Below are 27,313 nucleotides of genomic sequence, written 5' to 3'. Positions count from 1 at the left end.
CTCCCGCAGTCGGATGCTGTCCACAGAGGCTTACTTTACAAATTAGATGCAAATCAACATGGCTACAAAGTGGAAGACTGCAAGCTTGATTTAAGGCATGGCCAGCAAGAATGCTGCCTGGGAACAACTTGCATCTTTCCTGAGATAGCCTGCTTCTCCTCCTTGCTCCTGAATCTCCTGATTACCCTAACTGGTAACCTTGGTTCCTCCTTGCTGGCATGTTGTTTACATGGCTCTGACTCCTGGCTTGTTTTCTGGACTCTCCTGGCTCTGGTAGCCCTCTGGCTTTTGACAGTGACTTGTTAACGACCCTGCTAAGGGACATGCCTTTAGGTGCAGCCCTGAGGCTGTAGGAACTCTAGTTCCAGCTAGAATCTACATTCAGCAGCTGTTACAGCTCAAGGCCTCTGCTGCAGCAGTAGCACACCAGCCCCCCCACCCCCCCCCCCAGCACAACTGGGCATCAACTTCTAAGCATGCATCAAAACTCCAGAGCATGCATAAGGTCCAGAGCATTGAAGCTGCGGTCTCATAATTTGTTTGGTTGATTGATTGAGGGCCATCCAGAAAGCCTGAATCTTTGTGCAAAGGTAAGCATGGGCTGATTTACATCTTTTCTTGCCAGTAATGGATTGGGGAAGCTGGTATTGAACAGTGAAATCAGGGGGAAGCTGAAGGGTTAAGCCCCAGGTCTATTATTATTATTATTATTATTATTATTATTATTATTATTATTATTATTATTATTATTATTATTATTATTATTATTATTATTATTAGGCTTATATCCCACCGCTTTCAGAAGACTTGTGGCGGCTTACAACATAACCCCCCCCCCATAAAAACCCCATATAATATACATTAAAATGAAAGCACTTTCTAGAAAGGCCTCTTTTTAAACAGCGTTCAGGTGATGCTTTGAGAAAAATCCTCAAAATTGTCTCAAGTCCATTCAGATCTTCTAAGAAAGTTGCTATTTGTGCAAAGGAGCAGAGCCATTCACACCTCCCTCTTTTGATTTTAGGATGGACTGACTGGGAAGTTCACAAGTCCTGTTTCCGTTAAAAAACACACACACATATTTCCCTCTTCCTCTTTACAGCTGTGAGTCACCATACAATGTTCTTTCACTCAGGCTATAATCAGAACCTGTTAGGTTGCGAGGTGTAGCTGAATTTGGCCTGGAAGATTATTTTGGACAGGCAGTTGCAGTCATTGTTAAGAGGGTTCTAAATTTGGATGTTACCTCAGTCAAACTCAGCTTGGCAGAAACTGCCTTTCTTGTTCAGAAGGTGGGGCACTGGGGAGGGTGGAACAAGATACTCCTTTCCAAAGTGCTTAGCTACATCTTATTCTTCTCATGCTTGGTCTCTGTTATGCCTCTGTTGACTTACTCCTGGTTTCTCATTATTATTATTATTATTATTATTATTATTAATTCAATTTCTATCCTGCCGCTCTTGAGACCTTCTCTGGGCAGGTTATAATCAGATCCTTTATTGCAGGGGTAGTCAACCCGTAGTTCTCCAGGTGTTAATGGACTACAATTCCCATGAGCCCCTGCCAGAAAACGCTGGCAGGGGTTCATGGGAATTGTAGTCCATTAACACCTGGAGGACCACAGGTTGAAGACCCCTGCTTTATTGTTTATCTCTGAGAAAGGGATGTTATGTATTTATGTAATTATCGTATGACGTGTTTAGTATAACCAGGAGATTGACTGGCAGCCAGGCAAGAGACATTCGGGGGTGATTTGCCATTGCCTGCTTCTGTGTAATTCCCATAATTTTTCCTCAGAGGTCTCCCATCCAAATGCTAACCAAGGCCGACCCTGCTTAGGTTCCAAGCGCTGACAAGTTTGGGCCAATCTAGGCTAACAAAGTCAGCGCTGTTACCCTGTAATGAACAGCTTAGTGTGGTGGATAAGACTGGTGGCTTCTAATCTGGCAAGCTGGGTTTGATTCCCTGCTCCTCCACTTGCAGCCAGCTGGGCTAGTCACAGTCCTGATGGAGCTGTTCTCACAGAGCAGTTTCTCTCAGAACTCTTTCAGGGTGTCTGTTGTGGAGAGAGGAACAGAAGGTGATTGTAAGCTGCTTTGAGACTTCTTCAGGTAGTGAAAAGCGGGATATAAAAACTAGCTCTTCTTCCTCATTGTTAATATCAAACTGTGTAATGCTGGTTGGGGGAGAGAAAAACAGGAATTGAAAGAGAACATGAACGTTGTGCAGGACCGGGTGATGAAGGTGCCTCGTGCTCAGTGGAAAAGAATTTTCGGAAAGAGGAAGAGATATGTGGCTCTACCTACTATTGGAAAGAACCTTGACTTCACCAGGGAAAGATGAAGGGAAAGGATAGAGGCCAGGATGAAGTGTCAGTGTGATGTAGTGGTTAAAGAGGGGCAGACTCTGGTCTGGAGAACCAGGTTTGATTCCCCGCTCTTCCTCCACATGCAGCCAGCTGGGTGACCTTGGAGAAAGAGCCTGTCTGAGTAGACAATACCAAGCCTGAAGGACCAGTAGTTGGATTCATTATAAGGCAGATTAGTATGTTCAAACTTGGTGTAGTGGAGTTCTTTTAGAGCTGTTTTTGCAAGGCAATTCTCTCAGAACTCTCTCAGCCCCACTTACCTCCGAGGGAGAAATCTCTTCACGATCCCACGGCTCAGCTGTCACCATGATCCCCGATCCCACACCGCCTCCCCCAGCCATGCAATGTTCTGGCCGGTGTTCATTTTGATTGTGACTAACCACCGTGCGCTTTGTTGGCCTGGTTTCCTTTTCCCGCTGACCGATCCTAGCAGAATTGCTTTCTCCACTGAGTTGGATCACATGATATAGCCAAAGTAAGTGAGCCGGAGTTTTGTGATTTTGCCTACCAGCGATGGATCAGGCTTTAGGCGCTGTCGTATTTCATAACCCTGACCGAATAACCCTAACTGACCCGGCCCTTAGTGTTGCCCTGCAGCAGATGGCACACTGGTGATTCTTCAAGGGCTGTGCCCTGTTGAACCACCAACATAAAGGCAACCCAGTAAAAATCATTCAGTTCAAACAAGTTTGAAACTTTCCTTCGGTAGAAGTCACTCTTCATCTAGTGGAAGAGCTTCTTTCATGGGAAGAAGAATGGCTGGGCTGGGCTATGGCTCAGTGGCTGTGCTTGGCATGCACAAAGTCTTGAGTTCAATCCTCAGCTTCTCAAGTGAAAAGAACCTCATAGATTGAGTAGACCAGCCTTTCTCAATTTTTTCCCATGAGAAATCCCTGAAACATTCTTCAGGCTTTGAGAAACCCCAAAAGTGGTGCGACCGTGCAGAATATGGTTGGGAAGCATAGCTGTGGCCATGACAACCTGGGGACCCTCCCTTTCCCATCTCCTCCAAGGCCTATAATTGGTCATTTTGGGGAGGGGCGGGTCAACATGACCATATGTAGTGATATCACCTGATTTAACACATTTTTACAATATACTAAACATTAATTAACTCCCACCCATTCAGGAAACCCTTCCAGGGTTGTCAAGAAAACCCAGGGGTTCACGAAATCCTTGTTGAGAAATCCTGGAGAAGACAAAGCTCAACTTGAAGGAGCAATAGTCTGATTCACTCTAAGGCAGCTTCATATGGCAATGGAAAGGGATTAGACCCTGGCCGCTTTGGGAAGTGTGGTCAGGCTCTAATAAATAGGCTCCAAGGCTTGCTTCCAGAAAGAAATACATCTGTCTGCTCTCTGTTGGATGGTGCCCTGAACCTCCAACCCACCATTTTGAAATCAAGTCCAGATCTGTCTGTAAACATCACGATTGTTTATGGCCTGGCCGCTGGGCTGAGCTTCAACAAAACATGTACTCAAAAGAACCAGAGGGTTATGAAACCAAAGCCAAATATACTTCCCTGAATCTGGAGGAAAAAATGTACACACCAGGCCTTTACAAGTTCCTTAAAAGCAACAGAAAGTAAGCAAGTTGAACCTCAGCCTTAGGGTTGCGTTGTTTTGCAGCAGCGAATTCACTCTGTAGTTTTTGTCTTCAAAACAAAACAAAAAAACCACGATGACTCGCAGACCATGCCGTAATTGAAGGGCTTAAGAACTCCTTCAAGTTCTCACTGGCTCAGAATGGTTATATCAGTGCAAATGACAGTGCGGTGGTCTTCGTTAAACATCTCCACTGTCGCATTAAAGTCTCCCTGCAAGAAAATGATGGCAAAGCATCAGCTCAGCAAAAGCCTGCAAGGAGTGCATCCTTCTTTTACCAAGAAAAGACCGTTCTTCGTGTGATACCGAGATCTACTTTTGGATCCCACTATACTGAACCGACTTGCAACAAGCAGCTGCTTAGAGAAGCCCGGGGAACAGGTTTCCAGTCAGCATTATGGGACGTGTAGACTGGATGCCTTTTGGTACTGTCCATACAGTCAAGGCTATGGTCTTCCAAGTTGCAATGTATGGCTGTGAAAGTTGGACCAAAGAATTGAGGCTTTTGAACTCTGGTGCTGGAGAAGACTCTTGTGAGTCCCTTGGACTGCAAGGCAAACAAACCAGTCAGTCCTAGAGGAGATCAACCCTGACTGCTCTTTAGAAGGCCAGATCCTGAAGATGAAACTCAAATACTTTGGCCACCTCATGAGAAGGAAGGACTCCCTGGAGAAGAGCCTAATGCTGGGAGCAATCGAGGGCAAAAGAAGAAGGGGACGACAGAGAATGAGGTGGCTGGATGGAGTCACTGAAGCAGTCAGTGCAAATTTAAATGGACTCCAGGGAATGGTAGAGGACAGGAAGGCCTGGAGCATCATTGTCCATGGGGTTGTGATGGGTCAGACACAACTTTGCAACTAACAACAACAATAAAACTGGATACCTCAAGGATCCCAGATCCTGGCTGGCTACTGGTAGGGGAAGAGGGGCGTTGGGTTGCCATGTCCATGCTGTGAAACTTCTACTTACAATGCATGCCATTGGCTCTTCACTACAATTGATTATTTGTAAGGAAGGTGCATATTGAGTTACCACCTCACCACTACTGTGTTCGATCCGGGTCTTCTGTGAGAAATAACGAGGCTGCAACAATTCCTATTCAGCCCTATAGGAATACAATTTCCACAGTGTCCTTTCCATCATCTGATGGAATGCGTTCTATGCCTTGAGCCTAGTATGTATCGTGCAAGTTATGCATGCAGTTCTATGCTTGACCACTGAAGAGGGCTGTTGCACCGAAGTGCATCTGGGTTAGACTGCTGGGTCCTAGTTTGCTTACTCTGGTATCGATTTTATAAATGTGGCCAATATTGAGGCCTTTTAGTGCTTTTAACCTTCTCCATAAAATATAACCATTTCCTTTGTATCACCTTTAAATATACTTCTAATTCTTCTGTGTAAAATACTTTAAACATCTGGCCTCATGTTTCCATTTATTTAACCTTTTTGGTTCTTTGACTCTGTATTTTTTGGGGTCAGTATTGCTTTTTTTCCTGGGGAATTGTGGGTAGAGCCTGGGGAGGGCAGGGACTTCAGTGGGGTACCAGCCAGAGAGTCCACTATGATTAAGATGGATCTTGGTGCCAAAGACACAGGACTTGGATATCTAGTAAGCTCCTTTCTTAGGTAAGTTTAACAGCTGCTTCACACATAAGTGTCTGTCATTTGATCACCCTCGTCTAAAGTGAGGGCTTTCATTTATGAGTGAGCCATGGCTGATAATGCATTGACAGCATGGGAATGGCCATGTCATCTCAAGCAGTTCCCGTCTTCAACTTGGGCCGAGCGATAGCTCAAACAGTTCATACATCCCTCTCGGGCTGAGTTGTGGATCAAGCGATGATGTCACAACATGTTGCAGGCACTATTGTTGCAGGCACTACTAAATGAGATTACAACAGGCATATCCCTCATTCATATGTCTAGTTCTGTGATACATTAACATAATCACAGCATTGCTGCTGGTAGCTTCCCCACCGGGTTAGTATTTCTCTTCCAGAGAGGAAACCAAGAACTTACTTGAGGGATTTCATGGACGTTGAGTGAAATAGGCCCTTCATGGTAGATAAGCTCTGCAAAGCAAATAGACCAGTGATGGGTTAAGAAGGCCAGGCACAGTAGATAGTGGTGAATTTAAGGTATGGCAGGCATGGCACATGTCCTGGGCACCACATGATGTAGGGGGGTGTGCCACTGAGCAGTTTCTATTAAAGTCATAGAGTTGAAAGGGTCCTCCAGGATCATCTAGTGCAACCTTCTGAAGAATACAGGAAATTCACAACTATTTAGCCACCCACAGAGACCCAAATTCCATGCCCAGGTGATGCCCCCCCTAGTCAGACAAGCCATCTTTGGATAGTCAAAAGGAGAATAAATTTTCAAGTTTTGAGGACCCCCGGAAGTGACATCTGTTGGCCACATCGCCCTGTCATGCCCCCTGGAAGTGACATGTCACCAGAAGTGACATAACCACCAGGGTCCTTCACCCTCCTTTCGCTCCACTGCACACCTGTACTATTGCTACAGTAGCTCTGTGTCATGTTGGCTTGAAAGAATGGCCAAGTCCATTAAGGTAGGAGAGGAAAGGCCCCTGGCTGGGAATCCCTGATCTAGCCTTTAGCCTTGCACACAGCTTGGCGAGATCGTGCAAAGCAGTAGTTAAGGTGTCGCAGCAAGATAAAACAGTGTTTCCTTCTCTTAATTTCTCTCCTTTCTCACCCCTTTCGCATTCATCCTTCACCTAATTTTTCCGTGTCTCTACTCCCCTTATTTCCATCTTTTGATCTCAAGATCTACTCATCCCTACTCTGCTTGGCAAAGAATGTACAAGGCACCCCCTGCCCCTTGCTTGGATTGTGTTGTTGTGCTTGACATCTGCTGGCATTGCCACAATGGCATTGAGTTGGCTGGGCACTGTAGATAGTCCCCGCCTAGCCTGATTTGTCAGGTCACAGAAGCTAAGGAGGGCCAAGGTGGAGGCCGGCAATGGCAAACCAACTCCAAACATCTCTTGCCTGGGAAACCCAGGAGCCCACGGGAATTGTAGTCCACAAACATCTGGAGAACCACAGTTTAGCCACCCCTGCCCTGGGGGATCGTCATAAGTCAGCTGTGACTTGAGGACAAAGAAAATAGAGAAGGGAAATGTTAAAAACTTATCTGCCAGGGGGCCAGATAAGATAGGGACGCTACTGATGGTAGAAACCTTTTACATCTAAACAGTATGCTGACTCTGCACACAACCTCCATAATAAAAAACTGAACAAATCATGTATATTGGATGGAACCCTGAAATCAATATTGTTCTTCTAAAGAGATCAGTTAAATAATTTCTTGTACCATCCTAATTTCCAGGTGTTTGTTACTCCTGTAGCTATTTGCAGTGGCTACTTCAATAAACCTCAGCAGCATCAATGTGGCTTTAGCAATCAACTGTGCTCTTCGCCTTCTCTTGCACTTGATTTCCTGAGGCCTGGCTCTCCCCAAGACTGATGCCTCTCCAAGTTCTGTACCCCCATCTGTGTGAGCCTGAAAAGCTCTGCCAGGTTTCAAAGAGAATTCCAGAGTCCTTAAGCCTGGACATTAAGCCGGTTCTTGTTTAAAAGAACAATTTGCAGGACCAACGACATCTGTTTCAGATGGCTAGTCTCACACTTCAGCCCTGCAAGTTCTATTTTTTAAGAAACATTGGCAGCTAGCTTGTTTGCTTCTTTGTTTTATGTGTTGCATTCCTACCCCGCCACACGGCCAGAAAATGGGTGGCTTGTAAAATTTCGGTTAAAATAAAGCCCAATAAAATTTCAGTGCATATAGCTTTGAATAATGATAAAGTTCATTTTACTGGTATCTTTCAGTTATTTGAAAAAGCACAGCAGCAGATAAAATGGGCAGTCCTGGGCAGAGCTGTCTATGGAAATAAATTCTGCATAATGAGCAGCTGCAATTCACTGGGATGCTGGTTGACGCTGTGGAGAGCGGGCTGGTGGAGGTCGCGATGAACTCGGGCACAACATAGGCATGTCAGAACGCGTTGGCGTCAGGGGCGGGTAGGTGGGCTAGGTGGCTATAAATAGTCACCATGGGCTTGTGGCCCACCTCTCCTTTCCGGCGGCCACACAAACAGGTTCCCTCCCACCCACCCTGTTTCTCAATGTGTGGTTAAAAAGTTGCGGTTACAGAGTTCGGTGTTTACAAAATATATTTATTGTCACAGCCTTGGTCTAGGTCAGGGGTAGTCAAACTGCGGCCCTCCAGATGTCCATGGACTACAATTCCCAGGAGCCCCCTGCCAGCAAATGCTGGCAGGGGGCTCCCGGGAATTGTAGTCCATGGACATCTGGAGGGCCGCAGTTTGACTACCCCTGGTCTAGGTCATGAGAGGGAGCCTGTTGGCAGGGAGTCCAGTTTGCATACCAGACTCCCAGGGGGATTGGGGTCCTCACTAAGGAAGCTGGCCTTGAACGAGTGTGGTTATCCTGGCTTGAAAGCCAGGAGCTCATCTGCCGGGCAGCTGTGGTGGTAGCCATATGAGGTGGGCGCCCTGTTGGCTCCCCTTTCTCGGGTCACTTCTCTAGAAAAGGGACCTGCTTTCCTGGCTGAGAAAGTCGTGGGCCCAGGGTGTCCCAGGGAACCAGGTGGAGCAGCCCGACAGCTGATGGTCAGGCTTCACCCTTCGTGCTAGGCCAACCCTCCAGTGGGAGGTGGTTTGAAATAAAGGCTGTGGCCATGTTATAATGCCCTCAGAGGAGCTGAGTCTTTCTTCCAGCCCAGAATGTTCTCCTGACAGTCAATATTCAGATCTATCCTTTGGATACACAGCCTGCCTGTGTGGCAGAGTGGTGCAGGCTTTTTCAACCCCTGAAATATTTCTCAGGCTTCGAGGAAGCCCGGAAGTGGTGAATGCCCCTTCAGAGAAGTGGGTGCAGATGTAGGATGCAGGAGCCAGCCAATCGATTGATTGATCATTTACTGGTTTTCCATTGTGGAGAAAAAGACCAGGTCTCTAGGGCAACAAGGGAAGTGGGTGTCAGTGTTTTCTTGTGGTGTCAGCAACCATCCAGACTTCTGGGAAAGGCTGCGTAACCTTTGGGGAGCCCTTGCGTAACCCCAGGATTCCCTGAAACTCTAGTTGGAAATCTGTGAGTTAGAGTGTTGCAGAAGGATCTGGGAGGTTCCAGGTTCACATTCACTCTGTTATGAAGCTCATCTTTGGCCTGAACAACCTCACAGCACCATGTAAGGTGTCTGAATCTTGAGCTCCTTGGAATGGTATCCCCAAGATTCAAGAGCCAAATGAGTGTAAGGAAACACATTGGCAGGTGTCATGGTGCCCCCAGGCACTTAAGCTGGGTGTAATTTGGCATCCAGTTATTAAGACCAGAGCTTCGGGCTAAGAGAATAGTTGGGAGCCAACAGGGCTGTATCACAGCATTGATGTGATGTGCCACTGCAGTTCTGTCCTGTAATTAAATGAACAGCTGCATTTGGAACAAATGAAACTTACCAGCCAAGCTTTAAAGCCAGCCGTGGGAAGAATACGCTGCAGTAATTCAGCTTTGATGTTGTAGGAATATCTATCATGGTGGTGGCCAAATCATTTGGACTGCGAGTTCCAAGAACAAAGCAGAAGCAGCGTACCTCTGAATGCCAGGTACGGAGAGCCACAACATGCCTTCAAGCTGGGATTGAGATCTGGCTGTCTGCACTGGCCACAGAATGCTAGACTAGATGAATCCTGGGCCTGAATCATAAGGAACTTATGTTATATACCCAAATAGCTATCACAGCCATAAACAGACTTGGGGCCTAACGGCGTGTTATACTGTTTCTGGTCAGAAAGATTTATTCTTATTTATTTATAATTCAATTTCTTATTTATTATAATTCAATTTATAATTCAATTTCTAGGCCACTCCTCCAATGACAGGCTCAGGGCAGTTTACAACAGTTAAAACTGTCACGTGTTACGCTATTTAAAACTGTAAAACAATAAAAAATACAATAAAATTCAAGACAACGCCACTGTTTAACTGGTGATTATCTGTTACTATGGTGGTAAATGTCCCCTGTAGAGGGAAAGTCTTATGTATGGTGGGTGGGGGGCACCCATAGACCTGGTGGTGTTATTTCACAGGTCTTGTGGAACTTTGACAGCTCTGTAAGGGCCTGAACTCCGCTGGCAGCTCATTCCAGCAGGCAAGAGTCGGGGCTGAAAAGGCCCTGGCTCTGGTTGAGGCCAGCCAGATGTCTTTGGGCCCAGGGATCACCAACAAGTTGGTATTCATGGAACTTAATGTTCTTTGGGGAACATGTTGGGAGTGGTGGACCCTCAGATATACAGATGTACACTGGGAGTTCCCGGTTGTTGAAATTGAATTCCCAGATATGTGGGGCCAATCCATATCTAGACAGTGGTGTGTGAGGGAGATGACCTATTCCCAACTAGGATTATGTGCTCCGGCGCACTTTGGCCACTTCAGCGATCACTGAAGTGGCACTGGCCACTTTGGGCTTCAGTGATCGCCAAAACGGCCAAAGCGCGCCGGAGAGGGCACGACCTATTCCCAACTGCACCATTTTCCATTTAAAAATGGTCCCAGATAGCAGCTGTTTACCCCATTGGGGAACCGTGCATGCTGATGAGCGACTCTTCCAGTGAAACAAATAGCACCTTCGTTTCACCATCTTAGGTCAGGAACGTTATGCAGGTGGGAAGGCTTAAGCTCCCTTTCACTGGGTGCCATAGTCCCAGTCCAAGTCCAACCACCCCTGACGACGAAGTCGCAACAGCAAACTCCAAGGACATATCTGCTGGACAAAATCACGAGTGGACCTGCAAGAAGTGTAATGTGTAGCTGGGTCCTTACGTTCCTGTGCCAAGGGAAACCCTGTAATAAATACCCCAAACTTCAAAACTTCCATAGAATTACCCAGTACAAATCTCTCTGCACAGAACGATATATAAGGATATATAAAATACTTGTAAAATGCAGATACTGCCCCTTCTCCTCATCTTGTTAAAAAGAAAGTGTCTGTTCCAAACATGCCGGTAAGCCCTCCCTAGCCTATGAGAACAGTGCCTGTATTAAGATATATGGTATTATCTAATGCAATCAGCTATGGCTTTATATCATAATATCCTTAGTTGGAGAAAACAGTTTTCCTGCCTTACGAAGATTAAGGACTTGCAAAGCCCCAGAAGAATTTGGCTTTGTGATTTAAGATGTAAGCAGCCGTTTGTGTTGTGTCTGGCATGGGCTCCGGTCCTGTATAATGTATTTTCTACAGGTTCATATTGAGCACTTCATCAGAACAGGACAGCCTTCCAGTAGGATCCGTGGGTGCCTTTATTTTCTTTAATTCAATATACGATTGAAAGTGTCTTGGAATTTAATTTTCCCATCAGTCTGGCTTCGATAATTTGCATGATTGGTTGCTCTGGCAGCTTTTGTCTATTATTCCGAGCGATCTCTCCATTCCATGTGAAAATGCGCTAGTAATACCCCAGAGGCCACCTTAGGAGAGGGACTGCTGCACAGTCATAAAACTCACTACCACGTATGGCAGGTCAATTAATTGTTCCACGTCTGATTGAGACCCAGCTGTAGCAAAGAGAAAGCTAAGGGCCTTTTGTGTCTGACTGACTCACCCCGAGGAGGTTCGTTTTTCATTTGGTTGCGTGCTCTCTGCATGTCTTCCCATGTGCAGGGGGGGGGGGAATGGAAATATCTGCTGATAGAGGGCTGTATAGCAGCCGGCCACATCCACCAAGTAGTGACATGTTTCTGATTTCACCTCTCCTGTGCACAAAATCTCTTTTCTTTTCACTTTTTGTCTTCTGTATCTCCGGAGAGCCTCTTGTGGCGCAGAGTGGTAAGGCAGCTGTCTGAAAGCTCTGCCCATGAGGCTGGGAATTCAATCCCAGCAGCCGGCTCAAGGTTGACTCAGCTTTCCATCCTTCCGAGGTCGGTAAAATGAGTACCCAGCTTGCTGGGGGGTAAACGGTCATGACTGGGGAAGGCACTGGCAAACCACCCTGTATTGAGTCTGCCATGAAAACGCTAGAGGGTGTCACCCCAAGGGTCAGACATGACTCGGTGCTTGCACAGGGGATACCTTTACCTTTACCTTTATCTCCGGAGAAAGCCTATTAACTTTTGTATTCTCTATGCTTAGCATGTTTATTAGTGCTAAACAAGGGTAAGTACTAGTAGAAATAATACTAGTCAATCATCGTGGCTGTTAGGAAAGAATAGATTTGCTTTTAGAATAACCCAGCTGGAATGGGAGAATTCGATCCCACAGTTACATTCCAGGAAAGGAAGGATATCTGATTATTGATTGAACTGGGAAACAGGATTCGGAGAAAGCAGTTATGCTAGGGTTGGTATCACCCAGAAGGCAATTGCTTAGCGCATCCTTTTTCAGCCTTTTGACCATGGAGGAGCCTGTGGAATAATTTTTCAAGTTTTGAGGAGCCCTGGAAGTGATGTCAGCTGGCCACGCCTCCCTGCCATGTCCCCATAAGTTGCATGTTACTGGAAGTGACATCATCACCTGGGTTTAACAGACAGTCTTGAGGAGGCTTGAAGGGGAGGGGGAGAAATAGGCTGGGGTTTAAGGTAGAAATAGGTGTGCAGGCATAGAAACCATGAGAGAATTTACTCATGCGCAGGAGGGGAGAGGGGAAGCAAAGCAGTTGGTTCCCTCGGTTAGGGCCAAGTCCATTAACACAGGAGGGGAAATGCAGTGGACCCCCCCCCCTCCCCAGGGCTCCTGCAACCCCCTGAAGAAAAAACCAATTACCTCCTTTCTTTCTTCCACAGAAACTCAGGTTCGGATGATCACCCTCACAAAGTTGTTTTGAGAAAACTGGGATGCTTTTGCCACTCACGCCAAGACTGACAGTCACAAAGAGTTCCCTGATACTGTACCCTGCAGAGAGAATGGAGGTGAGTGATCATACAAGCAGCTGCATGGAAACCAAGGAAGTTGCTACAGTGTTTGCTTTCTTAAAAGAAAAGGAGAGCGAAAATTCGTCTTTTTGCTCACCATGGTGTGACTTACCTCTGAATGCAAAAGCAATATTGCCTCCAAGTTTGGTGAAGATCTGGCTAGGGTTTTTGGTTTTCAGATGGGTTTTAAAAACGAATTTGATCGCAATGAGTCTAGAGCAGGGGTAGTCATACTGCGGCCCTCCAGATGTCCATGGACTACAACTCCCAGAAGCCCCTGCCAGCGAATGCTGGCAGGGGCTTCTGGGAGTTGTAGTCCATGGGCATCTGGAGGGCCGCAGTTTGACTACCCCTGCTCTGGAGGCAACTGCATGTCAGGAGCGGCCTGGTTGCCAGCCTCCTGCCATGATCATTTGTTATTGTCATCTGCCAATGTCCCTTGTCATTTTGTATATCGTCATCTGCCAGTGGGGAGTGGATGTGGGAAAGTTAACTGAATATAACTCCTTTTATTGCTTTGCATTGCTTGCTGGTTGGTGTAGTCTGATTCTCTTGGGTAGATGGAGATATGCAAGAGGGCTGCTTGGATATTATTCATGTGGCTGGCCTTGTGTCAGCCTTGCACGAATGATGTCATGCGCACCTGGACGCAGGGCTGGTTTCCACTCTGGGAACAGGGGAAGTCCTCCTGTTATCATTTGGGGTTATATCAGTGTATTGCCTATCAAACCAATTTCAGCAACAATAAGCATGAGCTTTGTACTGCTACTTCAGTAAACTTCTTTTCCTGTTAATCCCCAGAGTGTTCATCAATAAAGCTGGTTGTGCTTGCATTTGATCTGACAAGTACTGGGCTCCTGGCTAATTGGCTTGGATGAGAAAATGGCAGACAGAGGTTTGAGTCCCCAAAACAACTGCTGTGAAGGGATTGGTGGCTTGCGTTGATTGACAACCTGAGGAGCGGGGGGAGAAGTGCAGGTTGTCCACACTTTAGGCTTCTCCACTGCCTTGTTGGGAGGCTAAAAGCCACAATCAGGCAGTGGGATAATGCAGGAGGGGTCTCCCGTCAGGAAGCATGCAAATGCATGATTTCCTGTTGCACATTTGCAAGCAGGAGGCAGTGTGCGTTTTATGCCTCTGTGCGGAAATGGTCCTGGTATGTTTCTTTTGCTATGCTTGGAATTCCCTGTGCCCCTAGTGGCTGTAGCCAGAATTGCATTTTAAGAATAAAAGGAAAGACATTCAGCTGTGTTTGAATATATGCTCTCTGGGCTATTTTCCCAAAGGCTAGCAGAGTACACTAGTGGCTTAAGCACTAGAAGTAGCCATGTGCTCTTTGTTCGTGCAAGGAACTAAAACAAAAACAATCTGAGTCTACTTTGTGCATTCAACATAATAAAGGCAGTTTATTATTGAAACTACATTTCTATATAAGAGAGAGGCATAGTCCTAATCTAATAGCTAGGATGCAGAGAGATGCAGGAATCCATGACTGCTCTCATGTTGCCAAAGATGGATTCTGGCTGTATGTGTGAGACAGGGGCAATAAAAAAGAGAAGCATAAAGGAATAAAGATTTGCTGAGAATCAGTCTACAGATCAAACTCTATCATAGCCCCCTCTGAAATCAGCGACTAAGAGCCATCACAATCCCCTTCTCTTCCAGCAGACTGGATATTGCGTGATGCTGGTTTAATGGGTCCTTTTCAAAGGCTGTGTTTGCAGTGGAGTGTATCCCTCACCCTGACATTGGTATGCACTGAACTGAAGAGAGCTCCAACGCACTGGAATGAGGTAACAAATACTTGCACACCCAAGAATTACTAGCCTATTCTAATTTCCCATCATTAAGGGTATGTTAGAGTTAGGCTCAAGAGGACTGCAGTTTGATCACCTTTTCTTTTGTCCTTGCTCAGTCTCTTGTGTCGACCTGCATATCTGATGTGCTCTTTTTATTTCCTTAATCAATTCCCTTTTGCTTTGAATATGGTCAGTCTGATTTCTGTGACCCATGCTAGACCCAGGCTGATCCACACTAACCAAGAGGGACAAGAGAGAGGAGGAGGCAGATCCTAATCCTATTCCTTTAGAGCAGGGGTAGTCAACCTGTGGTCCTCCAGATGTTCATGGACTACAATTCCCATGAGCCCCCTGCCAGTTGGCCCCCCTGCCAACTGGCAGGGGGCTCATGGGAATTGTAGTCCATGAACATCTGGAGGACCACAGGTTGACTACCCCTGCTTTAGAGCATCTAAGCAGGCATATTGATCCCATGGCAACCAGCCAAAGAAAGAGGGCAGTTGTAGCTGAAGAGCAGAGCATTTTAGCAGCAAGGTAGCATAAGGTGCTAGTCCTCAGAAAGAAAATGCCCTCTCCATCTAGTGGCAGCAAAAATTACCCAGAGAGAGGATGCTGAGAGTGGACAGAGAGGGGCTGCATGAGACAGGTAATCTGAGAAGTCTTACAAGTTCTGTGAATTCTGTTTCCACAAAGTATTGTACTCTTCCATTTCAGGCTGCTGATTGGATGCCATTTTTGAATATTCATTTCTTGCAAGAAAAGACAGGCCTGTTCTGCTAGTTTTCTAATACTTGCCAAGCCTTTTGATTGCGAGGGAGCATTAAAATAGAATTTCCAGAGTGGCAGCATGAATTGGTACAATGAGTTCTATTGAAACAGGGCTTACTCCTGTCATTTGCTGCCTGTGTAGACTAGGCCCTGATTGAAGAGTCACTCAGGTGATCTGAGGCAATATGGAAATCCTACTTGTAGTGTTGGATCTGTTGGGGTCATTTCTCACATGTTGGTCATTGTCAGTCATCAGGTGATGGTGAACATGACATGAATAATTATTGAGTGCATTAAGTTTAAGTACCAGTTGGTGATCTTTTTTCCCCCTGAGGTAAATTATCGACAGTTTATTTTATTTATGATCCAGCTTGAATCCTACCACTCCTGCAAAAATCGGCTCATGGCGGCTAACAGTGTATAAACCCCATATTAAAACCCTCCATAAAACCGTAAAACCCATTACATCTAAACGCAGCCAATTCCAGACAGCGGCAGCCGACTCTCCCTCCCCCAGCTCAGACACATGACACCATATGGGGTGGTGTCAAGGGAGCCATGCCAATCTAATTTGCTCAAGGGGGGGGATCCCAGATCTTAATCAGCCTGGCCTCAACCAAAGACTTGTGGAAGAGCTCCATCTTACAGGCCCTGCAGAACTTCAAAAATTCCATCAGGGCCCTTAGCTCACCTGGGAGCTCATTCCACCAGGTCGGGGTGAAAAAGCCCTGGTCTGGCCTGGGTTGAGGTGACCTTCCCTTGGACCAGTTGAAATCTAGATCTCTTGCTTTTTATTAATCCTTTTACATTTGTAATGATGCTTTACATTAAGTCGTAGTGAAATGAATTTTATACTTACTTAAAACTGTTGCTGCTCTGATATTAACATGGTCGGCGGTCAGGTCAGAACAACTGTCAAGAGTAAAAGCAAAGTCTTGCAATGGATCTGCGAGAAAAGGCAAATACAAACCATAGATTTAATTTCCAGTACCATGGAGATTGATTCATGTCAGGTTTCTTACATATTATGCAGAAAATATCCTTCCGCAGGCTGATGGAAAGGAGTTTAAGCATGCAAGCATAAAGCAGTGTCTAGACTGGGCATTTAGCAGTATAGAAAAATAGGAAGGGAGGAGTCAATACGTAGGTTGAATGCCTAAGGCTAAGGGCGAACATGGTCTTTGGGCATTTCTTGTTGGTCAGTGTCCAGAATTCACATCTTAATCTGGCAAAGCACTGATTTTTCATCCAAGTAATGAAATTCTTCAAGAGATGGCCCAATGGATCTTAGATAATCAGAAACTTTCTTGTACCAGGAGGTAATATAGCAATCAGCTAACTTGCAAGATATCAAGCTTTCAGGATGTGCTTTGAAATGAAAGCGAATCCAAAGCTTTATAGGGTCCAGAGCCGCTTTGAAATGAAAGCGAATCCAAAGCTTTATAGGGTCTAGAGTAGCAACACGGAGTAGACTGGTTTTGAGACAAAGGGTCATATATGCCAAACATCTGGGAACTCCAAATGGATGGTGAAGGAAGGTGGACTGCAGAGACTCTATACAGGAGAGGCTATCAAAGCCCCAAATGAAGATGCCGTAGGAAAGAAATGTAAGGAGTTTGGCGGAGTATAATCTGATGGCTACTGGTACATATTAGCCACCATTAGAATAGAAGAATTTTGTTACTGTTCAACATTTACATTTGAAAGAATTCACAATTTGTTTTAGATGATGATTCCAATTGAGGGAATGATGGAAAACTAGACCTAAGTATGTAAAGGAGCATACTTGCTCAATTTCATGGTGGTTAATTCTCCAGTTTAATATCTTCCTGGATCTCCCAAAAACTAAAATGTGGGGTTTATCATAATTTATGGTGACCATGTTTACATTGCAGTAAGAGGCAAAGGCCTAAAGGAGGCGCTTCGTGCCCACCTTTGTACAAGAAAGTAGAACAGCATCATCCACATACAGAAGAAGAGGCACTCTCTGATTTGCAATCTTTGAGGTGTGGTTATTAATTTTAGATATTTCATTATTTAAGTCCTGTATTTCCCCTGTATTTCCTTGGTAATTTGTAATTGTTTTAGTGTCTTCTTATTGTCTCCTCCTCTCACTTTATTGGCTGCCACTTATGTGGGATGGGAAACATGCCAATGAGATGATGACCACATCACAGCTACGTATACCTGGATAGATGCTGGAGGAGGGAAAAGTTGGCAATATCCAGTGTGTCCTTGTAGTACATTGTTTGAGTCTCAGATCTTTTGGAAAACATTTGAGTGCTTTAACCATGGAACACTGTTTAATACATTTGCTTGTATTTACTTACATTCTTGTTATACTGTCCTGATTTCAGAAAGTTTTGCAAGCTTATTTTCCTGTGTCAGAGGAATCTGGTTGTGTTTAACATTTTGTTTTCCTTCCTCTTTCCTTTTTCAACCGTCCTGTGAACTGTGGATTAAGATAACTTGACTTCCGCATGAGAACATTTCACTTCTCTTTTGTCTGTGCATGCGGGCCTTGTGGAAAGAGGGTCAGGAAAGGATATGTTCTTCAACATATGCTCTATGTGGCCAGATAGAACAGCAGTTGAGATGTTTTGTGCCTTAAAGTATGGATTAGTTCCCTGCCTACAACACCATCATGCCTGCACAGCAGCTGAGATCTTGTGCTTAAAGGTAAAGGTATCCCCTGTGCAAGCACTGGGTCATGTCTGACCCTTGGGTTTACGCCCTCTAGCGTTTTCTTGGCAGACTCAATACGGGGTGGTTTGCCATTCCCTTCCCCAGTCATTACCGTTTACATCCCAGCAAGCTGGATACTCATTTTACCGACCTCAGAAGGATGGAAGGCTGAGTCAACCTTGAGCCGGCTGCTGGGATTGAACTCCCGGCCTCATGGACAGAGCTTCAGACTACATGTCTTACCACTCTGCACCACAAGAGGCTCTATAACTACTCCACTACATAAGAATTATTCATACAAATATATGAATGCAAAAAACATGGCAAAAACTTGTGGTTACATGATTTTAACACAGGGAATCTTGTCCAGCAATGATGCTCTGCAAATTGAGAAACCATGAATAAACTTCTGGTTGCACCAAGTCAATCCTTTTTGCCTTGGGTTCAAGCATCAAAATATGTGGGAGTTGCTGAACTCCCAGTCTCATGGGCAGAGCTTCAGACTGCATGTCTGCTGCCTTACCACTCTGCGCCACAAGAGGCTCTATGTTGTGCTTAGATGTGGTTAAATCAGGGGTGAATTTACAGGACGGCCAACTGAGGCTAAGAAAATCCACCCCATTGGATGTGATGGATGCCAGGCTGTACACCATCTGAGTGAGTCCTTCAGCTGTTTGCATGCATCCTGCAACTTTTGCTTGTGGCAACTGATTTCTCTTACAAGCGGCTTAATGACAAAGTTAACAGCTATGAAGACTTGAAGCTCGGAAGTTGCCGTGTGCTCAGGTGGCTGGTGGTGGTTCTTCAAATGGTTCCGGAAGAAGATCGATCTCCACATGCTAAATGGCACTTCCCTCTGCACGATCTTAGGCTGAGCTGTGCTTTTGGAAGTGGGTTCAGGGATTAATCCCAGATGCTGCCACGTCAGATATTCTACTAGTGTCGAAAGCAGCTCAGACAGAAAAATCAGCTCAGTTTGCTGGCAGAAGAACTTTCTTCCTTCATATTCACTTATGGAGTTCTCTTTCTCTGGCTGCGAATGAACACATCTCAAATTCTCAGAGTCAAAATGTTTACCATTTTTTTAACCCCCCAAAGAAAACAGGATACTGCACTTAAACCTTCAACCTCTCCCTTCCTTCCCACGGTTGAGAACAGACAGCATTGATGATATGTTCCAAGGCTTCCCTCCACCCACCTTCTGCAATCTGTTATTCCCTGCAGAATTCAGCATTTAAACATCTTTTACTTGTCATACTTCATCCCTTTCATCCACTTCAGTTAATAATTTTGAGAACAGTCAGGGCTGTCCCCAAAGAAGAATATAGATTCAAATGAGTAGCCGTGTTGGTCTGAAGTAGCACAATAAAATCAGAGTCCAGTAGCACCTTTAAGACCAACAAAGATTTATTCAAGACATGCTTGCACTTGAAAGCTCACACCTTGAATAAATCTTTGTTGGTCTTAAAGGTGCTGCTGGACTCTGATTTTATTATACCACACAAGGATACATAATCCCTTCATATCTCTCCGGGTCTAAATTAACCTGGACTGAGAATTCTGTGTGTGATATAGATGGGTTTTTTCACAGATATCACCTCACCATCAAAATATTCTTCCCCTTGAGGCTTGTCTGTTACCTATAATACAGTCTTCTAGGCACCAGGCCAAAACATTTCTCTTTACTCTGGCTTTTAACTACTACTTACCTATTTATCTGTTTTATTACTGATTCTGGTCTGAAATCTGTTTTATAGATATTTTTAGAGTGCTTGTATCATTTGTTGTGGCTTTTAAAAATATTTATGATATTTTTAATGATTATCATGGTATTTTTATGGCAGCATAGATCTTTCCTTCATAAATGTCTTGGCATAAATAGAAATGCAGAGGGACAAAACTTGGAACAAATTCCTACAAGAGTGCTGACATGGAAACTCCCCTAGAGGTAGGATTGCCAGCTCTGGGTTGAAAAAAAACATGGAGACTTTGGGGGTGGAGTCTGCAGAGGGTGGAGTCTGGGGAGGGGAGGGACTTCAATGGGGCATAATGTTGATACAGTCCACCTTCTAAGCGGCCATTTTCTCCAGGGGAACTGATCTCCGTGGCCTGGAGATGAGCTGTAATTCCAGGAGATCCCCAAGTCCCACCTAGCAGCTGGCATCTCTACTCAAAGATCCAGCAGAAAGCCTATATGATGTAGTGGTTAGAAAGTCAGACTGAAAAACCCAGATTAATTTCCTCCTTCGGATGTGAAGCAAACTTATCTACCTCATAGGGTTAAAATGAGGACAGGAGAATCAGGTATGTCACCTGAGCCCCTTAGAGAAACTGTGGGAGACAAATGCACTGTATAAATCAGTTTCTGTCTGTCTGAACCTTGATACAGAAATGAAGCTCACTGAATTGTTTGTGCTGCAATTTCAGGGGTGCCCAATAAAATAACAACAATAATAGTACATTTTTATAGGTACCCCACCGTTCCCTGGTCAGCTCAGGGTGGCTGACAACAAATACACAAACAAATACAAAAACCAGCATACAATTTAGGCATTAAAACATTTGAAACATTAACTGTATCCTTGTGATAATTTGAGCCTTTCTGAGGGTTGGCCTGAGTTTGGAGAGTTTTTTTAATTGGCAGATGGGAGGCTAGCATCTTTGATGTTCTTTCCTGGACTCAACCGTAGGCTTGTTGGAACGGCTCCGTCTTGCAGGCCCTTCAGAATTGTTTAGGATCCCAGAGGGCCATGTTCCCTTCAGGCAGAGCGTTCCACCAGGCCAGGGCCAAAACAGCCCTGGCCCCAGTTGAGGCCAGTTTTATCTCTTTGAGGATGGAGACCTTGGGCAGATTTTGACTGTTCAGTCAGTCGTCAGTCTTAAGACGCTTTGGGGGGGGGGGGGGGTAGAGGAAGAGGTGGTCTCAGAGGTCACAGACTATGACATTATTCAAATATGGAGGAACACTCTAGGCTAAGACTCATTTCTAAGAAGTTGTTCTGACTGCTGTCTGAGGGGGTGAAAGTGATAGGCTTAAAGAGCAGATTGAGTGATAGGTCGGGCTTTCCAAATAGAGACTACCCTAAAACCATGAGGAAAATCTGACAGGCCTGATGCTCTGATGACCTATGTCAGAGACCGAATTAGGGATCTTGGGATCTCCAGGTGTGATCTTGGGATCTCCTGAAATTACAGCTCCTCAGGCAACAGAGATCAGTTCCACTGGAGAAAATGGCAGCTTAGAAGGTGGGCTGGATGGCATTATACCCCACAGGAGTCCCTGCCCACCCTAAGCTCTGCCCTCTGCAGCCCCCCCCCCCAAGTTTTCAGTTCTTTTTTTCCCAACCTGGACCTGCCAATTCTAGGCAGAACCCACAATTTTGGAACCATGAATTAAAACATTATGTACTAGTTCTGTTCCATTCCCTCTTTCCGAGTTCCTTCCAAATAGAAATATGGGTTCCATACTTCTAGAAATCTGTCAGATAGTTTTCTAGCATTTTATTGCATTAAATTATCTTTGTGAAAACCGATAGTATGAGTTCTCAGGCATTAATATGACCAAGTTCTTCCAGTTTGGGGGATGGGGGGAGCCTTCTTCTCTCTCTGCAGAGTATATTACTATGTTTGGTCTTTCTGTACTACACCAGAGAGCAGTCAAACAACGGCATGGCCATGAAGCATTTCAGCTTATTTTTGTTGACTTCACACTAAAATAGAAGAGCAGTCGGATACGAACACACGTGCAAAAACCTGTTAGCACTTACATAATGCTTTCCACCTTCATTGCCCTTAATGAGACTTTCCGATTAATCCTCCCAACAGCTGTCTTGAACACATGATTACAGAATCGTTTCTAATTTCACAGTCCCCCCCCCACCATTGTAATATGTCTTTAATTACTGCTTTAAAACCAGTGTTTTACACAAGACTGAAAATCAAGGCACCTTTTGTTTCTGAATTTTAAGGGGAGGCATATCTGTTTTACTTCCTGAGCTATTCACTTTTAACGATTTAAATTAATGAATGCAACAAATGGGGTTTAGGGACAGATTTCCCTTTATAGTCCAACCCAGCAGCATCCATGTGAAGGATATGCTTTGATGAACAAGGGTGAAGGCACATTAAAGACCATCTTCCTCGTAAATCTGATTCTATTGTTGTCCTTTCCTTACACAGACATTACTGTGAACTATTTCATAGGGCAGAATCAAAACAACCAATGTTGCCAGCTCTGGGTTGAGAAGTACCTGGAGATTTTGGGGGTGGAGCCCTTGAAGGGACCACAGCAGGGTAAACTGCCATAGAGTTCACCCTCCAAAGCAGCCGCTTCCTCCAGGAAAAGCGATCATGGTCACCCAGACATAAATTGTACTAGTGGAAGATTTCCAGGTACCACATGGAGTGTGGTGATCCAAAAAGCAACAGCAGAATTATTCACCCTTGGAGGAAGACACCTTATCTCATCAGTGGCTGGCACTAACTTCGAGGGGGGTCTAAAAAATCCGATTCTCTTTAAAAATGGGGAAATGTCCTGGTAATATGAAGACGGGAGAGCTAGCCAGCTTGACATGGCCTTCCCTGTATGCACCAAAAGGAAATGGAAAAAGTTGCTTTTAGGGTTGCCAGCTCTGGGTTCGGAACTAGCTGGACACTTTGGGGGTGGAGCCAGGAGTGGGTGGGATTTGAGGCTGGGATGGACTTTTGTACATGCACTGATTTCATGGGCGCACATCAGAGTTTCTTGGGAGCCTGAAGTAAGGGGGCTATTATCTGATAAATGGACATTTTCCGTCCGATCCATTTTGATTGGCTTTGTCACCCTAAAAGATTCTTATAATTTATTTATTTTACTGGCCACTTTTTGTATTTTGCGTTTTATCAATGTATGCGCGCCAAAAATTAGACGTCTGAGGAAGACCCAGCGAGGGTCGAAAGGCATGCATCTGAAAATTTCTCAATAATGGTCTGTGGGTTTTGTGTGTGTTTTTAACCTTCAAAGTTTTTTTTTAAAAACCTGTGCACTATAAAAGCTTATATAATTTTGTAACCTGTTGTCTAAATTGCACAGACCTCCAACCTTTCAGTTCCTGGCTAATTCCAGTTAGGTTTCTTGTTTTTGGATCCCCACTTCCTGCCTGGGACTGGCATCCCTAGTTGCTTTTGTTGAGTAGATTATTCTTGCCATGCAATTCGGCAATGAAAAGGACTAGCTACTTTAAAAATATGAAAGCTAATTTAAAAAATCCCCGTGCAAAAGCTGTGTGTGTGTGCATGTTTGGGCAGTGGAACTATGAGGAAACCAGCCGTGTGAAAGTCCTGTTGCTACAGTGCTGCTTCAGCATCCACAGAGAGATGGCACCAGATGGTTCCTGTGTCGAAATCAGCTTTGTAATCCCTCTTGGACTGATGCCCACCATTCACCGGTGAGTCTTGCATTTGGAAATTGGTACTGGGAGGACAGGAAGCAACAGATCCACAGCTCACTAAGGGGTGACGTTTAGACAAAGTAGGAATGAGGAGATGCCTTTTTCGGCATTTGGGCTTCATGCAACTATTCCTCAAGTGACTTCTATATTTCTGGTCCCAGGCACTGAATGTCTGTTGTTAAAAAGAATTAAATTGGCCTTCATTATATAAGAAGTTGGGTTTTATTAACCCCTTTTTTAATATCCAAAGGAGTCTCAGAGTGGCTGACAATTGCTTCCCCTTCCTCTCCCCACATCAGACATTCTGTGAAGGAGGTAGAGCTGAGACATCTGTGGGTACTGTGCCTGGCCCAAGGTTACCCAGCTAGTTCATGTGGAGGAGGAGTGGGGAATCAAACCCTGATCTGTGGATTAGAATCTACTCTTAACACTGGCTCGCACACACTGGCTCGCACACTGGCTCGCACATTGCCTTAAAAAGTGTGTGCACAGAGTGGTGACAATTTGACCTTGGTTCATATTGTGATACACTACAGCTGAGTCTGGAAGATACCCAGGAGTAGGCCTTCAGGGTCTCCTCGCTGCTGAAATCTGAAATGGAGACTTGTTCTTCTTTCAAACTGTTAAACTTGTCCTAGTCAGGTGAATGGAGGAAGGATCAGTACTGTCTCTGCATACTGCATACTCTGCATACTGCAACTCCTGGTTGTGTGAGGTGTGCGACCATGTCAGGACAGACACATGTCATCCAGCAAGTTGAGGTTCTGAATACTTGACAAGTCTTCCTTGTATTGACATCCTCTGATTTGTGATTTGCCTGATCTGTGATACCATCTGGTGTCTAATCTGTCTTTATTGGTGACTCTCCTTAAGGATGCACCGGGGAGCCATTTTAGTACCTTGAAGCTTATAGGTATTTTTCTTCTTTCTGCCACTGTGTTGATTTCTGGAAATGGCACCGGTTATGCTTCATTTTAAATGACAGAGTTTAATCTATGCTCACAAGCTCTGGGAAAGACAAATCTGAAATGGATTGGCTTCTGGGTTTGGTGTGTCCCTCCTCCCCCACACCATCTGTGTTGAATGGTGGATGAACCTGGATTTAGCCCCTCAGAGAGATCTTGCCAAGGAAAAAACCGGCAAAATTGAGCCGCACTATGTAGCTACGTAGCTGAAAAATTCCATCTAGGAATTTGATAGGGAATTTTTTAAATTTGATATAAGGCAAACAAATGAGTTAGTGCTCTAATCCTTAAAATCTTCCATTGCCAACCTCCAGGTGGTAGCTGGAGATCTTTGATTACAGCTCATTTCCAGGCAACAGAGATCAGTTCACTTGGAGAAAATGGCCACTTTTGAAGGTGGAGCATGTGGCATTATACCCCATTGAAGTCCCTCCCTTCTCCAAACCCTGCCCTCTGCAGGCTCCACCCCCCAAATCTCCAGGTATTTCCAAACTCCAGGTATTTCCTAACAACACTCCTTTAATGCTGTATGCTCAGACTCATTTGAGAAACTGGTTTTGAGAGGAAAGGTGGTTGGGTGGGCCAAGTCTTGACTGTGGACTGACAGATGTCGATTCAGTGCCCCTCTCAGTCTGTCAAGCTCATAATATGACAGGGTGGCCAAACAGTGGCTCGCCAGATGTCCATGGACGACAATTACCATGAGCCCCTGCCACCATGTGCATCTGAAGAGCCATGGTTTGTCCACCCCTGCTATATGACTAACAAAAGCATAGGATGCAACTCCAATACCCTCCCCCCCCCCCCGAAAGGAGGGTTCAGGGTGGACCTGTTCTGAGTAAAGGTGGTTGAAGTGGAAAAAGTACTTAACTCATCCCAAGCGCCTATTTTTCAATTCCAAATGTCTCTCCCCCCCCTCCAGCTGTTTTTCCTCCCATTGTTCCCTCTACAGGCCAATTCAATAGATGGAACCTTACAGGGAGAAAAGCATCATGGGAAAACAGCATTTAGAATAAGAAAATGGCTGATGAGGGAAGGGCAAAGCAGCCATTCTCTGTCTTTTACGTCCTTGGTCAAGATGGGCCTTCTTGAAGGTTGCTACTGTGTGTGTTTGTGTATTTAGTGACTCAAGGCTTAAAAAAAACCCCTTTCCTTCTATCTCTATAAATCAGGCTTTTTCAACCAGGGTTGAGAAATTATGGTCAGGTTAAATTGAGGGTTTTCATTCTCATGGCTCACCACTGATAACCATTGTAACTATCCTTCTCTATAAAAATTTTCAGCAAGTGAAGCATTTGATTTTACATGCTTCCCTCCCAACAGCCCTGTGATATAGGGTTACCTGCCTGCAGGTAGTGGCTGAAGATGCCCTGGATGACAGATCAGTTCCCCTGGAGAAAGTGACAGCAGGGGAAGGGGAGTATGACATTATAGCTGTTGAGCTCCCTCCATTCCCCAGACTCCACCTCCCCCCCCCCCCAAATCTACACTCAGGCTTGGAAACCCTACCTGTAAAGCAAGTTCCATTGCAAAACAGGGGACCAGTTCAGGCACAGATGTCTCCGGATACACATGGATATATCCATTGGAAGCCACCGATTTATGCACACACTGTATGCATGTCAGGTCCTTATTTACTCATGTATAAAACATTTGTAAGCTGCCTTCGCCAGACTCGCTTGAGACTGCTCTCAACCCTCAAACAGAACAAACCATAAAGGAACCCAGCGATTTAAAAAGTCCAAGTCAATCATGAAAAACATGCCAATGAAAGCAATCCGGGGCACAACGGTGCATAAAACAGAGCAGCCTAAAAGGATAACCATAAAACGTAGATGAAGAGAGGCAAGAAGGCAGTTGAGGAGGCAGAACCTTGTAGATAAAATTATGTCTAAAAGACATGATTTGGCATGTTTGCGCCTAAAGGGATGTTAAAGGCACCAGGAAACTCTCAAGGGAGAGGGCGTTCCTAAGGTGAAAGTGAAGAGCCACCACTGAAAATACCCTGTCTCTGCTCACCTACCTGTATTAGTATTAGTATTAGTATTAGTATTAGTATTAGTATTAGTATTAGTATTAGTATTAGTATTAGTATTTATTACCCGCCTCCCCCCGGAGGCTCGAGGCGGCTTACAATCAAGTAAAATCCCCAAACCCATTAAAAACCAATAAAACTCATACAATAATATAAAAACCTATAAAGCCAAGAAATTGTGGCTAAAAACTCTTCCTGAACCCAACTCATCTAAAAAGAGGGGTGGAGGGGTGCTGGTGGAACTCACTACCCCCATTCTGTGGGCACAGAGCACAGGGCTTTGGAAGAGGGTCTCAGCTGGCGGGCTGGGCTTAGAAGAGGATGGAGACCTTTATTGCGTGAGACATTCAGGTATACCACAAGTTGCACACAGTCCCCCTGTCAATTTTGTGTCTCCCGCTGAACCCAGCAAGGTTTCTCTTTCAACCAGATTGCCCATTCTCTGCTAATGCGCAATTTGGAAGGGAATTTGAGACATCTCACCGCAGCTTCTGTAGTATATTTCCAAATGGTTGTTCTTGCATACGGTGTGGGTAGGCCATCCAGCGCTGGAATAAATCAGCAGAAAGATGAGAGGAGCCACCATAAACGTCTCCATGCTGTCTGTGTGATTGCCCTCTCCCTTCAGAGTCAGGGTTTGAAAGCTGTCCACTTCCTTCGTACAGTGAATGTGAAAGCCCCAGCTTCCTGTGCAAGTGCGAAAGCA

The 27,313-nt window shown here is 45.1% G+C and overlaps 1 protein-coding gene and 1 long non-coding RNA gene across 3 annotated transcripts; one reads left to right on the top strand and one right to left on the bottom strand.

The window, feature by feature from the left end:
• LOC143845092 (uncharacterized) lies at positions 1–17,835 on the top strand. Of its 2 annotated transcripts, none has more exons than XR_013234278.1 (4): positions 1–590; positions 12,798–12,923; positions 14,595–14,719; positions 17,389–17,835. It is a non-coding gene; the product is annotated as an uncharacterized LOC143845092 (long non-coding RNA). The 2 variants fall into 2 exon arrangements; XR_013234279.1 differs by having other exon boundaries at positions 14,592–14,719.
• Positions 3,788–27,313, bottom strand: LY86 (lymphocyte antigen 86). The gene is made up of 5 exons (XM_077353124.1): positions 27,091–27,313; positions 16,353–16,439; positions 12,778–12,906; positions 5,992–6,044; positions 3,788–4,184 (listed from the first exon to the last, which is right to left on the bottom strand). Exons 1-5 carry the CDS (start codon positions 27,203–27,205, stop codon positions 4,101–4,103), a joined length of 468 nt encoding a protein of 155 aa, XP_077209239.1. The 5' UTR covers positions 27,206–27,313; the 3' UTR covers positions 3,788–4,100.

The sequence above is a fragment of the Paroedura picta genome, chromosome 9, assembly GCF_049243985.1.
Source record: "Paroedura picta isolate Pp20150507F chromosome 9, Ppicta_v3.0, whole genome shotgun sequence".
In the NCBI taxonomy this organism is placed as follows: Eukaryota; Metazoa; Chordata; class Lepidosauria; order Squamata; family Gekkonidae; genus Paroedura; species Paroedura picta.
This window is presented reverse-complemented; position numbering and strand designations above follow the sequence as displayed.